Raw genomic sequence first — 18,001 nt, forward strand, 5'->3', positions numbered from 1 at the left:
CATCTGCACAATATCAAAATATCACACTGCTGGAACTGTGGAGAGCCCAGTTCCGCACCAGGGTCGGCACTGCAGAAGTAACAGTGCTCTCTCTCCTTACAGACTCACGTGTTGCTTCCGAACCCCTTCTTTCAATAAACAGACCAAAAAAACAAAACATCTGAACAACATCAAAATATCACACTGCTGGAACTGTGGAGATCACAGTTCCATACAAAGATTTTTATATATTTTTCTAATAAACTAGGAGATGACTACTGTCATAAGGCTTAAGGATTGTATATTGTACAAGTATAAAGAAAGAATTAAAGAAAAAAAAGATTTGTTATAGTAAATGTTATCGATAATATCTGGTAGAAGTACGGAGTGTTTCAGATAAACAGTGCCTTCACGTACACCGCCTCCGATTACTGAATAACTTAAAAAACCCTATTGTGTAACAGTTCTTAATTTAAATTTCTAGGTAAGTTTTTACTAATTATTACCTTGTCTTTCACCCTTCCAACATTGCTTCCGAACCCCTACTTTCAATAAACAGACCAAACAAAACAAAACATCTGCACAATATCAAAATATCACACTGCTGGAACTGTTTAGAGCACAGTTCCGCACCAGGGTCGGCACTGTAGAAGCAACAGTGCTCTCTCTCCTTAAAGCCTCACGTGTTGCTTCCGAACCCCTACTTTCAATAAACAGACCAAACAAAACAAAACATCTGCACAATATCAAAATATCACACTGCTGGAACTGTGGAAAGCACAGTTCCGTACCAGGGTCGGCACTGCAGAAGTAACAGTGCTCTCTCTCCTTAAAGCCTCACGTGTTGCTTCCGAACCCCTACTTTCAATAAACAGACCAAACAAAACAAAACATCTGCACAATATCAAAATATCACACTGCTGGAACTGTGGACAGCACAGTTCCGCACCAGGGTCGGCACTGCAGAAGTAACAGTGCTCTCTCTCCTTACAGCCTCACGTGTTGCTTCCGAACCCCTACTTTCAATAAACAGACCAAACAAAACAAAACATCTGCACAATATCAAAATATCACACTGCTGGAACTGTGGAGAGCACAGTTCCGCACCAGGGTCGGCACTGCAGAAGTAACAGTGCTCTCTCTCCTTACAGACTCACGTGTTGCTTCCGAACCCCTTCTTTCAATAAACAGACCAAAAAAACAAAACATCTGAACAACATCAAAATATCACACTGCTGGAACTGTGGAGATCACAGTTCCATACAAAGATTTTTATATATTTTTCTAATAAACTAGGAGATGACTACTGTCATAAGGCTTAAGGATTGTATATTGTACAAGTATAAAGAAAGAATTAAAGAAAAAAAAGATTTGTTATAGTAAATGTTATCGATAATATCTGGTAGAAGTACGGAGTGTTTCAGATAAACAGTGCCTTCACGTACACCGCCTCCGATTACTGAATAACTTAAAAAACCCTATTGTGTAACAGTTCTTAATTTAAATTTCTAGGTAAGTTTTTACTAATTATTACCTTGTCTTTCACCCTTCCAACATTGCTTCCGAACCCCTACTTTCAATAAACAGACCAAACAAAACAAAACATCTGCACAATATCAAAATATCACACTGCTGGAACTGTTTAGAGCACAGTTCCGCACCAGGGTCGGCACTGTAGAAGCAACAGTGCTCTCTCTCCTTAAAGCCTCACGTGTTGCTTCCGAACCCCTACTTTCAATAAACAGACCAAACAAAACAAAACATCTGCACAATATCAAAATATCACACTGCTGGAACTGTGGAAAGCACAGTTCCGTACCAGGGTCGGCACTGCAGAAGTAACAGTGCTCTCTCTCCTTAAAGCCTCACGTGTTGCTTCCGAACCCCTACTTTCAATAAACAGACCAAACAAAACAAAACATCTGCACAATATCAAAATATCACACTGCTGGAACTGTGGACAGCACAGTTCCGCACCAGGGTCGGCACTGCAGAAGTAACAGTGCTCTCTCTCCTTACAGCCTCACGTGTTGCTTCCGAACCCCTACTTTCAATAAACAGACCAAACAAAACAAAACATCTGCACAATATCAAAATATCACACTGCTGGAACTGTGGAGAGCACAGTTCCGCACCTGGGTCGGCACTGCAGAAGTAACAGTGCTCTCTCTCCTTACAGCCTCACGTGTAGCTTCCGAACAACCTCTTTCAATAAACAGACCAAACAAAACAAAACATCTGCACAATATCAAAATATCACACTGCTGGAACTGTGGAGAGCCCAGTTCCGCACCAGGGTCGGCACTGCATAAGTAACAGTGCTCTCTCTCCTTACAGACTCACGTGTTGCTTCCGAACCCCTTCTTTCAAGAAACAGACCAAAAAAAACAAAACATCTGAACAACATCAAAATATCACACTGCTGGAACTGTGGAGATCACAGTTCCATACAAAGATTTTTATATATTTTTCTAATAAACTAGGAGATGACTACTGTCATAAGGCTTAAGGATTGTATATTGTACAAGTATAAAGAAAGAATTAAAGAAAAAAAAGATTTGTTATAGTAAATGTTATCGATATATCTGGTAGAAGTACGGAGTGTTTCAGATAAACAGTGCCTTCACGTACACCGCCTCCGATTACTGAATAACTTAAAAAACCCTATTGTGTAACAGTTCTTAATTTAAATTTCTAGGTAAGTTTTTACTAATTATTACCTTGTCTTTCACCCTTCCAACATTGCTTCCGAACCCCTACTTTCAATAAACAGACCAAACAAAACAAAACATCTGCACAATATCAAAATATCACACTGCTGGAACTGTTTAGAGCACAGTTCCGCACCAGGGTCGGCACTGTAGAAGCAACAGTGCTCTCTCTCCTTAAAGCCTCACGTGTTGCTTCCGAACCCCTTCTTTCAATGAACAGACCAAACAAAACATCTGCACAATATCAAAATATCACACTGCTGGAACTGTGGAGAGCACAGTTCCGCACCTGGGTCGGCACTGCAGAAGTAACAGTGCTCTCTCTCCTTACAGCCTCACGTGTAGCTTCCGAACAACCTCTTTCAATAAACAGACCAAACAAAACAAAACATCTGCACAATATCAAAATATCACACTGCTGGAACTGTGGAGAGCCCAGTTCCGCACCAGGGTCGGCACTGCATAAGTAACAGTGCTCTCTCTCCTTACAGCCTCACGTGTAGCTGCACAACCCCTTCTTTCAATAAACAGACCAAAAAAACAAAACATCTGCACAATATCAAAATATCACACTGCTGGAACTGTGGAGATCACAGTTCCATACAAAGATTTTTATATCTTTTTCTAATAAACTAGGAGATGAGTACTCTCATAAGGCTTAAGGATTATATATTGTACAAGTACAAAGAAAGAATTAAAGAAAAAAAAAGATTTGTTATAGTAAATGTTATCGATAATATCTGGTAGAAGTACGGAGTGTTTCAGATAAACAGTGCCTTCACGTACACCGCCTCCGATTACTGAATAACTTAAAAAACCCTATTGTGTAACAGTTCTTAATTTAAATTTCTAGGTAAGTTTTTACTAATTATTACCTTGTCTTTCACCCTTCCAACACGTTTTCGGGTATATTTCAGGTTAATACAGCCCTTGCTTTCCACCATCTTGTTTTCACAACTGAAAAAAAAAGCAATACAACGCTTTAATATTCCTTTTACCAACTAATTTAAAAATAAAGGGAACGTTCCATACATGCAGAATAAAAAAATAAATCGTTACCAGAGTCGGCACTGCAGAAGTAACAGTGCTCACACTACCTTACAGCCTCTCGTGTTGCTTCTGAACCCCTTCTTTCAATAAACAGACCAAACAAAACGAAACATCTGCACAATATTAAAATATCACACTGCTGGAACTGTTTAGAGCACAGTTCCGCACCAGGGTCGGCACTGTAGAAGCAACAGTGCTCTCTCTCCTTAAAGCCTCACGTGTTGCTTCCGAACCACTACTTTCAATAAACAGACCAAAGAAAACAAAACATCTGCACAATATCAAAATATCACACTGCTGGAACTGTGGAGAGCACAGTTCCGCACCAGGGTCGGCACTGCAGAAGTAACAGTGCTCTCTCTCCTTAAAGCCTCACGTGTTGCTTCCGAACCCCTACTTACAATAAACAGACCAAAAAAAACAAAACATCTGCACAATATCAAAATATCACACTGCTGGAACTGTGGACAGCACTGTTCCGCACCAGGGTCGGCACTGCAGAAGTAACAGTGCTCTCTCTCCTTACAGCCTCACGTGTTGCTTCCGAACCCCTACTTTCAATAAACAGACCAAACAAAACAAAACATCTGCACAATATCAAAATATCACACTGCTGGAACTGTGGAGAGCACAGTTCCGCACCTGGGTCGGCACTGCAGAAGTAACAGTGCTCTCTCTCCTTACAGCCTCACGTGTAGCTTCCGAACAACCTCTTTCAATAAACAGACCAAACAAAACAAAACATCTGCACAATATCAAAATATCACACTGCTGGAACTGTGGAGAGCCCAGTTCCGCACCAGGGTCGGCACTGCATAAGTAACAGTGCTCTCTCTCCTTACAGACTCAGGTGTTGCTTCCGAACCCCTTCTTTCAAGAAACAGACCAAAAAAAACAAAACATCTGAACAACATCAAAATATCACACTGCTGGAACTGTGGAGATCACAGTTCCATACAAAGATTTTTATATATTTTTCTAATAAACTAGGAGATGACTACTGTCATAAGGCTTAAGGATTGTATATTGTACAAGTATAAAGAAAGAATTAAAGAAAAAAAAGATTTGTTATAGTAAATGTTATCGATAATATCTGGTAGAAGTACGGAGTGTTTCAGATAAACAGTGCCTTCACGTACACCGCCTCCGATTACTGAATAACTTAAAAAACCCTATTGTGTAACAGTTCTTAATTTAAATTTCTAGGTAAGTTTTTACTAATTATTACCTTGTCTTTCACCCTTCCAACACGTTTTCGGGTATATTTCAGGTTAATACAGCCCTTGCTTTCCACCATCTTGTTTTCACAACTGAAAAAAAAACAATAGAACGCTTTAATATTCCTTTTACCAACTAATTTAAAAATAAAGGGAACGTTCCATACATGCAGAATAAAAAAAAAAATCGTTAACCAGAGTCGGCACTGCAGAAGTAACAGTGCTCACACTACCTTACAGCCTCTCGTGTTGCTTCTGAACCCCTTCTTTCAATAAACAGACCAAACAAAACTAAACATCTGCACAATATTAAAATATCACACTGCTGGAACTGTTTAGAGCACAGTTCCGCACCAGGGTCGGCACTGTAGAAGCAACAGTGCTCTCTCTCCTTAAAGCCTCACGTGTTGCTTCCGAACCCCTACTTTCAATAAACAGACCAAAGAAAACAAAACATCTGCACAATATCAAAATATCACACTGCTGGAACTGTGGACAGCACAGTTCCGCACCAGGGTCGGCACTGCAGAAGTAACAGTGCTCTCTCTCCTTAAAGCCTCACGTGTTGCTTCCGAACCCCTACTTTCAATAAACAGACCAAACAAAACAAAACATCTGCACAATATCAAAATATCACACTGCTGGAACTGTGGAGATCACAGTTCCATACAAAGATTTTTATATATTTTTCTAATAAACTAGGAGATGACTACTGTCATAAGGCTTAAGGATTGTATATTGTACAAGTATAAAGAAAGAATTAAAGAAAAAAAAGATTTGTTATAGTAAATGTTATCGATAATATCTGGTAGAAGTACGGAGTGTTTCAGATAAACAGTGCCTTCACGTACACCGCCTCCGATTACTGAATAACTTAAAAAACCCTATTGTGTAACAGTTCTTAATTTAAATTTCTAGGTAAGTTTTTACTAATTATTACCTTGTCTTTCACCCTTCCAACATTGCTTCCGAACCCCTACTTTCAATAAACAGACCAAACAAAACAAAACATCTGCACAATATCAAAATATCACACTGCTGGAACTGTTTAGAGCACAGTTCCGCACCAGGGTCGGCACTGTAGAAGCAACAGTGCTCTCTCTCCTTAAAGCCTCACGTGTTGCTCACTGCTCACTGTGATCTCCACAGTTCCAGCAGTGTGATATTTTGATATTGTGCAGATGTTTTGTTTTGTTTGGTCTGTTTATTGAAAGTAGGGGTTCGGAAGCAACACGTGAGGCTTTAAGGAGGGAGAGCACTGTTACTTCTGCAGTGCCGACCCTGGTATGGAACTGTGCCCTCCACAGTTTTAGCAGTGTGATATTTTGATGTTGTTCAGATGTTTTGTTTTTTTTGGTCTGATTATTGAAAGAAAGTTTTCGGAAGCTACACGTGAGGCTGTAAGGAGAGAGAGCACTGGTACTTCTGCAGTGCCGACCCTGGTGCGGAACTGTGCTCTCCACAGTTCCAGCAGTGTGATATTTTGTTATTGTGCAGATGTTTTGTTTTGTTTGGTCTGTTTATTGAAAGAAGGGGTTCGGAAGCAACACGTGAGGCTTTAAGGAGGGAGAGCACTGTTACTCCTGCAGTACCGTCCGTGGTTAACGTTTTATTTTTTTTTATTCTCCATGTATGGAACGTTCCCTTTATTTTTAGTTTAGTTGGTAAAAGGAGTATTAAAGCGTTCAGTTGTGAAAAGAAGATGGTGGAAAGCAAGGGCTGTATGAACCTGAAATCTATCCGAAAAGGTGTTGGAAGGGTGAAAGACAAGGTAATAATTGGTAAACACTTACCTAGAAGTTTAAATTAAGAACTGTTACACTATAGGGTTTTTTAAGTTATTCAGTAAAAGGAGGCGGTGTACGCGAAGGCACTGTTTATCTGAAACACTCCGTACTTCTACCAGATATTATCGATAACATTTACTATAACAAATCTTTTTTTTTTCTTTAATTCCTTCTTTATACTTGTACAATATACAATCCTTAAACCTAATGACAGTAGTCATCTCCTAGTCTATTAGAAAGAGATATAAAAATCATTGTATGGAACTGTGATCTCCACAGTTCCAGCAGTGTGTTATTTTGATGTTGTTTACATGTTTTGTTTTTTTGGTCTGTTTATTGAAAGAAGGGGTTCGGAAGCAACACGTGAGGATATAAGGAGAGAGAGCACTGTTACTTCTGCAGTGCCGACCCTGGTGCGGAACTGTGCTCTCCACAGTTCCAGCAGTGTGATATTTTGATATTGTGCAGATTTTTTGTTTTGTTTTGTCTGTTTATTGAAAGTAGGGGTTCGGAAGCAACACGTGAGTCTTTAAGGAGAGAGAGCACTGTTACTTCTGCAGTGCCGACCCTGGTATGGAACTGTGCCCTCCACAGTTCCAGCAGTGTGATATTTTGATGTTGTTCAGATGTTTTGTTTTTTTTTGGTCTGTTTATTGAAAGAAGGGGTTTGGAAGCTACACGAGAGGCTGTAAGGTAGTGAGAGCACTGTTACTTCTGCAGTGCCGTCCCTGGTTAACGATTTATTTTTTTTTATTCTGCATGTATGGAACGTTCCCTTTATTTTTAGTTTAGTTGGTAAACGGAATATTAAAGCGTTTTATTGTTTTTTTTTTTTCAGTTGTGAAAAGAAGATGGTGCAAAGCAAGGGCTGTATGAACCTGTAATCTATCCGAAAACGTGTTGGATGGGTGAAAAACAAGGTAATAATTAGTAAAAACTTACCTAGAAGTTTAAATTAAGAACTGTTACACTATAGGGTTTTTTAAGTTATTCAGTAATCGGAGGCGGTGTACGTGAAGGCACTGTTTATCTGAAACACTCCGTACTTCTACCAGATATTATCGATAACATTTACTATAACAAATCTTTTTTTTTCTTTAATTCTTTCTTTATACTTGTACAATATACAATCCTTAAGCCTAATGACAGTAGTCATCTCCTAGTTTATTAGAAAAAGATATAAAAATCTTTGTATGGAACTGTGATCTCCACAGTTCCAGCAGTGTGTTATTTTGATGTTGTTTACATGTTTTGTTTTTTTGGTCTGTTTATTGAAAGAAGGGGTTCGGAAGCAACACGTGAGGATGTAAGGAGAGAAAGCACTGTTACTTGTGCAGTGCCGACCCTGGTGCGGAACTGTGCTCTCCACAGTTCCAGCAGTGTGATATTTTGATATTGTGCAGATTTTTTGTTTTCTGCAGTTTTTTTCAGTTTTGACAAACTGGATCGTCACGCCAATAAAGCTTAGTGGGTAAGGATCTGTCTCTTCCAACTGAACCAGAGAAGTGTGGCTCTGAAAAAAGATGGAAGTATCTAATAATCGACCTCCTAAGCGAAAAGTGGACGTAACTGAAGATAGGCGATATAATAGACGGAACCGATATGGATCATTTAATGGCAGAAATTTATCGGATATATGGTAAACCTGTGCCGGGATCACATAAATACCAAAATTGAAATTAAACAGTGTGCCAACCAAATTTTGGAAAAGGCTAAAGATGTCGAACTTGTGATGAAATCTTTGTATGAAATTTCTCTCCCAAACCCGGGGTTTAAAAAAGAGACGCAGACTGAAACGGGTTCATGAAAAGACGCTAAAGGTGCTCAAATACAAATCAAGAACAGGGAGACAATAGAGGAGGTGTTAAGCTTCGGTGATTTATGTGATTTGGAAGATGTAAAAAAAAATGCATTGGCAGAAGGATGTATTCCAGAAGGTGGAGGTGTTGCCTGGTTTCCCTGTGAGTGAAGTTGAGGGGTCCCGTGTTTTTCTTATCCCTAAGGGGAGTTGGATAAAACGTTGTTACACTGATATCATTCGGGAGCTGGCACCGGGCATTGGTAGACGCCTGGACGCGGGTGCTAATATACTCAGCAGCACGATCGTCAGGGATTCCAAGAGTGTAGAAATTTACTAACCTGAAGATAAAGACAAGTACACGGTATTCGCGATAGTTGTGGAGGAGGTCAACACGGTGATAGCCCGACAAATCTACAAAGCACTCCACCGTGTTGGGGATGCGGATACGGGCAGGTTGCTTTTCATTACCCCAAGCGATGAAACTGGTGTAAAGTTCAATAACATATAGAATTCTGGAGCAGGAGGGAACACCAAATGAAAGAAAAATGGCCCCTTTACCTCATAGACAGGGAGCCGAAGAAGAAAACTCCCCAGGGACCGGCCTCGTCGGTAGTAACAGTCTGGAAGCCGGGTGTAACTCAGCATATTGAGTTATTAAAACAGGTGAACAGCGGTTTCGGGGAGGAATTGGCGGAGGACATTCTCTCCGTGAAGAAGAGCAGAACGGAAGATACTATGGAAATAGAATTGTTGACTCACTCACGAAGTGAGAAGAGGTAATGAGACGTGTGGGTTCGAAGCATTTCAGGTTAAGGATTTGGATTTGGACGCTACTGCAGATGAGATGAAGACTGCAATCAGCAAAGAAGTAGGTGCAAACGTTCTGATTAAAGTGGCGTCGTTGAGGCCGGCTTATGGGGGGGACACAAAGAACTACGATCCTATTCCCCGCCAGAGGAGCTAAGGTGCTAGGTAGAAAGCAGAGAGTAAGAACTGGTTGGCACAACTGCGTGTCGAACCCGGTGTGGATGAAATCAAATGTTTTAGATGCTGGAGTCTTAGATATAGAGCGATAGAATGCGGAATTCCCAACCGCTCCAATCTATGCTATAACTGTGGTGGGGCAGGACAAAAAGCGGCAAAATTGTAGGGAGTAAATTTGGACACCGGACTGAATTGTGATTCACGGAAATCATGAACTTTTTACAGATCAGCGTAAATAGGAGGGTGACTGCCCACGACGTTGTATGGCATTTGACGGTTGATATAGAAATCGACTTTTTACTTGTATTGGAGCCCAACAAGAGAGTGATTCACCGGGGATTAGCATGCTTACGTCGATAAGGACGCAGTAGTATTAAATGTGTCTAATCGGTGACAATTGTGGAAGTTAAAGCTGGCAGAGGCTTCATTGCGATAACTCTGAATCCGTGTATAATAGTCAGTAGCTATATTTCTCCGAATAGCAGTGATGAGAGATTCACAGAATTCCTACAGGAGTTGGAAGGTCTGATGAGGTTGGCGGAGCGGCCAATTATGCTCGCGGGAGATTTTAACGTGGAATCTCGAATTCGGGTGCATGAGGTTGATCAGACGTGGTTACAGATTTGCAGCGTTCCTTGATTCATTGGACATGACGGTCCTGAATAGCCCGGGCGTCCCGACCTTTGTTGGCAGGGGGTCCGGAGCTGCCATTGACATCACAGTGATTCCGGAGAGGATTATCTCCAAACTGATCCACTGAGTGAGAGGTGGTACTCAAGGAAGGCTTCTTGAGCGATCACATTTCGTATTCAGTTCGAAACCCCGAAAATGCAATCCAAAGGCTTCAATTGGAAACTATCAGAGCCGGGGGTCCAGTCTTTTGCTGAAAATGTGGCAGCACTGGTGGAAGGCCTACAAGACTGGAGTCCAGATGATTTCTTATGGATACTAACAGCAGAGAATGAACTCATAAGACCGCGATCGGACCGCGGTAGAAAGAAAGTCTACTGGTGGGACAAGGGAAATTAATGATCTACAAGTTGCGGCCAGAAGATTCTCCAACGAGCGCGACGAAATCATCCTGAAGAAGCAAAGATGGCAGAATCCTTGAATAAAAGTGCTTGAAAGACATATAATGCGGCCATCAGAACGTCCAAGCGTGACGCCTGGAAAAGACTGGTGTCAGAACTAAACGACAACCAGTGGGGGAGGGTGTATCGGATATTGATGAAGAGGTTTGGTGCGCCCCTCCGACTACTCACCAGGGATCAGGCGGAACGAGTTGTAAGACTTCTTTTCCAGACAGATGAAGTCCAAGTAAATATCACATGCGACAAGGAAAGAAGCTTCAGCATGGATATATTTCGCTGGGCAGTATCTCGGACCAGCAGCAAGAAGAGCCCGGGACCATACGGGGTTCCGGGGGACTCTGAAGGGGCTGGCTGGAAGACTCCCCTGGGTTACGCAAGCGATAAATAAAGCTCTGAGAGCTGGTTGTTTCCCAGTCATTTGGAAACGGGGAAAACTTCTGTTGATTCCCAAAACATCACAGACCGGTCGAGTTCCAACTTTCTGACCGATCTGCTTGTTACCCTCGATAGGGAAAGGATATGAGAGACTATTAGTGGAGAAGATCTCGGAAGAACTGAGCGCAACGGGAGGGCTAACTCCGTCTTAATATGGATTTATTCAAGGCAAGACCACTGTGGATGCCCTTCGACAAGTGACGAAATGGATAGATACATGCAGGGCGGGCTCCTGCAGGACCAGAAAGATCCCCTTGATGGTTCTCCTGGATGTCTACAATGTTTTCAATAGCATACCTTGGTCAGCAATTATGGTAGCTATGAATGACAGAAATATTAGCCCGTACCTAAGAGCGACGATTGCAGTCTATCTCCGGGACAGAGAACTACTGATGTCTACAGAAGAGGGTGACATTGTACTCCATATGCAGAGAGGCGTACTCTTTTTTGATGAGGTATAGAGACAGGACTACTCTGAGGAGGCATCCCTAATCGCCTATGCAGATGACTTGACGTTGTTGGCAGCTGGTCGTATTAAGGAGGAAGTGACGCGAACTGCGAATAAAAAAGGACGCTGGATGAATGCGTGGCTTCAATCCAAGGGCCTGAATTAGGTCCCGAAAAAATGCAGGTGGTTGCAGCGACGGGATAAGATCCGTCATATTAGTGTAATGGTTGACAGCGTTCAGATAGATGCGAGGGCACACGTGAAATACTTGGGTGTTTGGTTTTCGAGGTCAGGTAACTTCAACCAACACCTTCAAAAGACGGCTAAGAAAGCGGAAGAAGCTGTTGACACCCTAGGACGCCTAATGGTGAATAAGTGGGAGCCGCGGGCGGCTAAGAGAAGGCTGCTGTTGTCGGCTACTGGATCCGTGTTCTTATACGCCGTGTTGCCATGGATAAAATGATGGTTGGCCTTTAATAGCAAAAGGAATGTAAGAAGACTTGACTCTCTGCTACGAAGGGCGACTCTAAAGATTATTGGTGCGTACAGGATAGTATCTACGGTGGCAGCCGGGATGATGGCGGGAATCCCACCAACACGTCTGCAGGCCGCCCTACAGAGGTGTAGACGGTATGAAGGAATGACAAAAGAGGCTGAACACACACAGCTTCTTCAAGAGTGGCAACAGATCTGGAATGATACACACTCTGGGGCCTGGTCGCGTACGTTGATAGCTGATTTAGGACCGTGATTAGAGAGGAAGCATGGGGAGTTCGAATACTATGTCTCTGCTTCTCTCTGACTGCAAAGAGTTCGGAGAATATCTGTATAGACTCAAAAGACGAGAGTTTCCAAACTGCGTATATTGTGGAGCACTGGATTGGCCACTATCATACTTTTAATGAGTACCCGAAATGAAATTGACATTCTGAAATGACATTAAGGAAAGTGATCGCCCTAATAATTGTCTCTGTGAGTACTATTAGACTACGTTTAGCTCGGAGAAGAGCACCTCAAAGACCGTTTGGCTGTGAGGCGGCAAGTCGGCGTATCGTTCTCTCGAACACGAAAAATATTATATGTCCTCACAAACACAATTATAACGGGGATCACTTTTTCTAATTTTTCTCACTTCATGTTCGTTCCAGACCAAAACCGGCCCGGATCTCCACCGATCCGGGAATACGCTATCTCCTGACCCCATATAAAAAAAAACCCAAAATATATCCCCCTCAAAAGAATCTTCGCTAGGTAAAATCCTTTCGTTTCTAGACGTTTCAGGCCACTTCTGACCTATCCGATCACTGACCCAAAATACCTCACCCCAAAAAAAAAAGGTGAAACGCCTACAAACTGAAAGATTTATCCTGGCGAAGATATTTTGGTTTGAGGGTAATTTTTGGGGTTTTTTGGATTTGAGGTCAGGAGATAGCGGAAGCCCAAATCGGTGGAGATCCGGGGGGGTTTTGGTCTGTGACGAACAGGAAGTGAGAAAAATTAGAAAAACTGATCCCCCTTATAATTGTCTCTGTGAGGACTTTGAATATTTTACGTGTTCGAGACATCGATACGCCGACTCGCCGCATGACCCTTAAGCTCGAGTATCTTGCATGCTTCAGTGGCTTGGAATTCAACCTCCGATCACGATCCTCCCTCGACTAGCAGGAGACCACCGTCAGCCAGGTTGTTGTCTTCCAGGTGAGTTCTAAGCTATTGTTTGGCGTTCAATCTGTTTAGTCAGTTTACTGACTTCTCTTCGTGTAAGGCCAAATAATTTGTAGATGTTCAACGTTGATACAAATGCCACCAGTTTGGACACACAGCAGAACTATTTAATAATCTGGCGGTAGTGAGCTTTCACTATGTGGATGAGTCATAAACGAGAGGATATACTAAAAAGTCGGAGGGTTCAACTTGTGTGACGTCCTAGGGTAACTGTGAAGTCCTAGGAAGGACCATAAGCACTCTGTAAATAGTAAATATTGGGCGCGTTATAAGCGGGCTCTCATTATGTATTACAATTTAAAATCGTTAGATGGTAAAAATTCGGTATTTAATAGCGTAGGGGGGCTTACATTGTAAAGATTGAACTTGGCGAGATCGCCATTCGTAGGGGGTTGGATGTTGTCTTGTTGCAGCATCCTATGTTGTATCCGGCTAACTGCCACTGATTTTCTCGTTGAAAAAGATTTTATTTTGGATCTGTTAGCATGTCTGCTTCACTGTGCAGAAAGGAACCTCATTCGAGAGTTCGCAAACGATCATCACGTTGTTGTCCGTGCGGTTGATCAGAAGTTGAATCTGTATGCTGCAAGTTCGTATTTTCAATATAGAGATCCTGCTGGTTGTCATTTTGAGATCTGGCACAAAATTCTACGGTTCTCAGGTGCCAGGCGATTCTTTGTTTGTGCGGATGTGAACGCTAAGTCACTTTTTTGGCATAGCGGATCAACCTATGATGGCGGTGAATTAATTGAGGGCTTTTTCCCACAACATAATATGCAGGTATATAATGTGGCTGGTGAGTTGCCCGCCTAAGCAGGTATGGCGACGGGCGTCGGATTTTTTTTTGGTTGAACGAATTCATGGGCAGCCATGAGTTGGGGAAGATACTGTAAAAGGGTTGTCTGCAGGGCAATGTGTTGGTCAGTTTTTGTGATTGGAGGAGTTTGATTCACTTCTGAGACTGAGGTTGCTCAGCGGGTGTCGCATCGTTGCTAATGGTGACGATGGTCTCCTGCTGGACGAGAAAGTCTAGTGGAAGGAGGTATATTTCCAAGCCGCTCATGGATGCAGGACACGAGGTAAAGTCTCATCAATATAAGGCGTCGTTTAGCTCGTAGAAGATCTTAATCATGCATTTCAAAGACCGTTTGGCTGTGAGGCGGCCTTTCGGCGTATCTATGTCTCGAACACGAAATATATTCCTAGTCCTCACATAGACAATTATAAGGGGGATCACTTTTTCTAATTTTTTTAACTTCTTGTTCATCACATACCAAATGTGAATGAACTTTACCAAGAACAACACCCGGAATTTGTACAAGACGTTCAGAGAAAATCTTGCTGGCTACCAGCCTCCTAACCTGTGTTTCCAACGACCCGATGGGACCCTGAAAACTAACACAAAAGTAACTTTGGAATTCTAGCCAAATATTTCAATATACTCCTCAACTGCGAAGCGCTCTCTGAAAACTTAGGTTTGTAAAATACACACCAAATCCTGACTCACTTCTACTGACACCAGAAGAAATTGTAAACATAATCAAATCATAGAAAAACAACATGGCTCCGGTCAAAGACGGAATTATTACGGAATCCTGGATTTTTTTTTTAACCATCGGGACCACCGTTAGGTATTTTGCTTCAGGGGATGAGATGAATGACAATTTTTGTAGCGTGTGAAAATGCCATGCCTGATCGGAATTCGAATCCGGGACCGTCGGATGAAAGGCCGAAACGCTACCACTCGCAACAAGGAGGCCGGAATTCTGGAAATTGGAGAAAATCCCGAAAGAATTCAAGAGTGTCTTGGATACACCCACTCCGTAAGATAGGAGACGAACAATTACAGAGGAATCTCACTTCCCCCAGTCATCTATAAGAACCTCTCTAAAGCATTACTTAATCGAATTACACGCCAAGCAGACCCGCAGCCCAGCAGCCACGGACAGCACGGAAGAAGGAAGAAACCTGCACTTTCCCCCGTTCAGCCCTTCGGGGCCTCGGGAATTTCAAGGTTAACGGTATGTAACTTCGGTTACTACCAATTCTTGGAAAGTGTAGGCCAAAGAAGAATGAAGAGGTCTTCAGAAGAAGAAGATGAAGAAGAAGGAAGACCCACTACTCGTCTCAACATCACGGACTGGAGTCCGGAAGAGAGCCCAGCAGAGAGTCTTCGCCTGAGTCAGGTTTTTTACACGCAACTCTGATTCATTTATCCTGGATCGGTGAAGACAGACTCACTAAAAAAATTTCAACATCGTCAATGCAAATAAATTAAAGTCCATTTGGATGAAAAAACATAAGACAACTTGAAACGACTGAACATCTCAGAAGAAGAAATCAAGGACAGAAGGAAATTTATAAATGAAATTTTAAATTAGAAAATTCAACAAGAACAAAATTGGGATGGACGGAGGAAAGGAAGAAAAGAAAAGAGAAGAAGGAGATAAAGTCATGATTGACTCAAGTTCATGCGCTTTCCTTAAGAGGAATAATCGGAAAGTAGTAGTAATATTATGTATATGTATATGTATATATATATATATATATATATATATATCTCATATATTATTATATCAGATAGTTGCTATAATGTTGCTTGGAAACAAAAATAGCCTTATGCATTAATTTCTTTCAGAAAATAAATTAAGTATGAGTTATTAAATCCTGGGTTGAAATTGTAGTAATTTCGTACAACCAAAACAAAACACTAAAAATTGTTTTGGGTTTTTAACAGATTAAATTTGTTAAAATATATTTTTTATTTCACTTACTATGGAGAAAAATCGTGAATATGTTATAGAAGAAATTTCATATGGTGCATTACCAACTGCAGCTGAGAATGATGAAAATGTTAGTAATGAAGAGAATAAGCAAAATGAAATTTTGGTTTGTCGCATTCCATCTCGTATATATGGTAATTCTAATACAAAGAGTAAAATAATAAAAGATGGTTTCGGTATTTATAAAAACAGTCAGGATGATCGGAATGATGGTAAGGTTATTAATCGTTTTACGATTGTCAACAGCAATGACATAAGTGTTCAGATTACGGCATACGGGGCTACTATTACATCTATTAAAATGCCAGATAAAGATGGTAACTTTGATGATGTGGTGTTAGGTTATGAGAACTTTGAAGGCTACAGCAGCTCTAGAAATCCATATTTTGGTGCAACAGTCGGCAGAATTACTGGTATAATTCCAAAATACGTTTTTAACATAGAAAATGATAATTACTATGTATCAAATAACTTTTTGAACGGTCATCATGCTAACGGAGGCTTCATTGGATTTGATAAAGTGCTATGGAACTCTTACATCAGAGATGATAAATTATTTCTCAGCTATATGAGCAAGGATTTAGAGGAGGGATTTCCAGGAGATGTTCTCGTTAATCGCTCGTATGAATTGACATCAAAAAATGAGTTAATAATTAAAACTATAGCCAGATGTACAAAACCGACCCCGGTTGACATTAGTACACATGTAGATTGGAATTTGTCTTCGCATTTGGGAGGACCGACTGAATTATATAATCACTATTTAATGGTAAATGCAGATAGATACGCTCAAGTTAATTCGGAACAGCTGGCGACAGGAAAGCTGAAAAAAGTAAATGAAACTGTTCTTGATTTCAGAATTCCTCGACATCTGAGTAAAATAATTCATAAAGTGCCTGGAGGAGGTTACAATCACTTCATGAGACTGACTCGTGGATCAAGTAATGATGTGATTTTTGCTGCAAAACTAGCGCATCCAAATTCTGGGAGATATTTAGAGGTGTTAACTGACCAACCAGGAGTTTTAGTATACACGCAAAACAACTTACATGCTCATCCAAATCTTGTACTGGGTCATCCAATAACCTGCTGGTGTCACGATCCAGTCTCTATTTTACAGCAGCAACAAGAGTATATCGCTGCTCTTGAAGAGAGTAAAAAATCCGAAATCCCGGAGGAATCTGATTTTCAGCCGAAATCCTTTCAGTCACAAAGATCTGACAATCAGCCGAAATCCTTTCAGTCACAAAGATCTGACAATCAGCCGAAATCCTTTCAGTCACAAAGATCTGACAATCAGCCAAAATCCTTTCAGTCACAAAGATCTGACAATCAGCCAAAATCCTTTCAGTCACAAAGATCTGACAATCAGCCGAAATCCTTTCAGTCGCAAAAAGCTGAATCTGACAATCAATCACAAAGATCTGATCACGAAAAATCTTTTCAATCACAAATATCTGGTAATCGGGAAAAATCTTTTCAATCACAAACATTTGACCAACCAGAAGAGTATGGGCCAATAATTGGGAAAGGAGGTGCAAAATATGTACGGCATGGTGGTATTCGAATAGTTCCACAAAATTATCCTGAACCTGTTGCCAGAAAAAAAGATTACGTTAATTATATTCTTTATCCTGGAAATGAATATCAAAATACTACTATCTATAAATTTGGAGTAATAATTAAAAAGAAACCAAATCTTTCGGAAGTTGTTTATTAAATTTTGCTGTATATAGGCAGAAAAAAAACTGTAAAATTAAAAAAAAAAGGTAAATTTGAGAAGAATATTGCATTGTAGCATTGTCTTATGTGTTGTTTATAAATCTTCATATGTATTATTTAAATATATCATTTCTTTGGTAAAGTTTTTTTATTTTGTGCTAATTTCTTAACCTTCAAACAATGACAACGTTCTCACATTTGATTGCTTTCCTCGTGAATTATGTACACTATCCTATTGGAGTTTTTCCGTAACTTCTTTCACCTCGGA

At 40.9% G+C, this 18,001-nt stretch overlaps 1 protein-coding gene across 1 annotated transcript; it reads left to right on the forward strand.

The window, feature by feature from the left end:
- Positions 1–16,003: 16,003 nt before the first annotated feature.
- Positions 16,004–17,731, forward strand: LOC142319918 (uncharacterized). The gene has a single exon (XM_075357592.1). It carries the CDS (start codon positions 16,004–16,006, stop codon positions 17,729–17,731), a length of 1,728 nt encoding a protein of 575 aa, XP_075213707.1.
- The last annotated feature ends 270 nt before the right edge of the window (positions 17,732–18,001 follow it).

Source organism: Lycorma delicatula, chromosome 2, assembly GCF_047948215.1.
Source record: "Lycorma delicatula isolate Av1 chromosome 2, ASM4794821v1, whole genome shotgun sequence".
Lineage (NCBI taxonomy): Eukaryota > Metazoa > Arthropoda > Insecta > Hemiptera > Fulgoridae > Lycorma > Lycorma delicatula.

Bases quoted from the DNA above. Each gene is read 5' to 3' on its own strand.
- LOC142319918 (XM_075357592.1), top strand. From the start codon at position 16,004: ATGGAGAAAAATCGTGAATATGTTATAGAAGAAATTTCATATGGTGCA.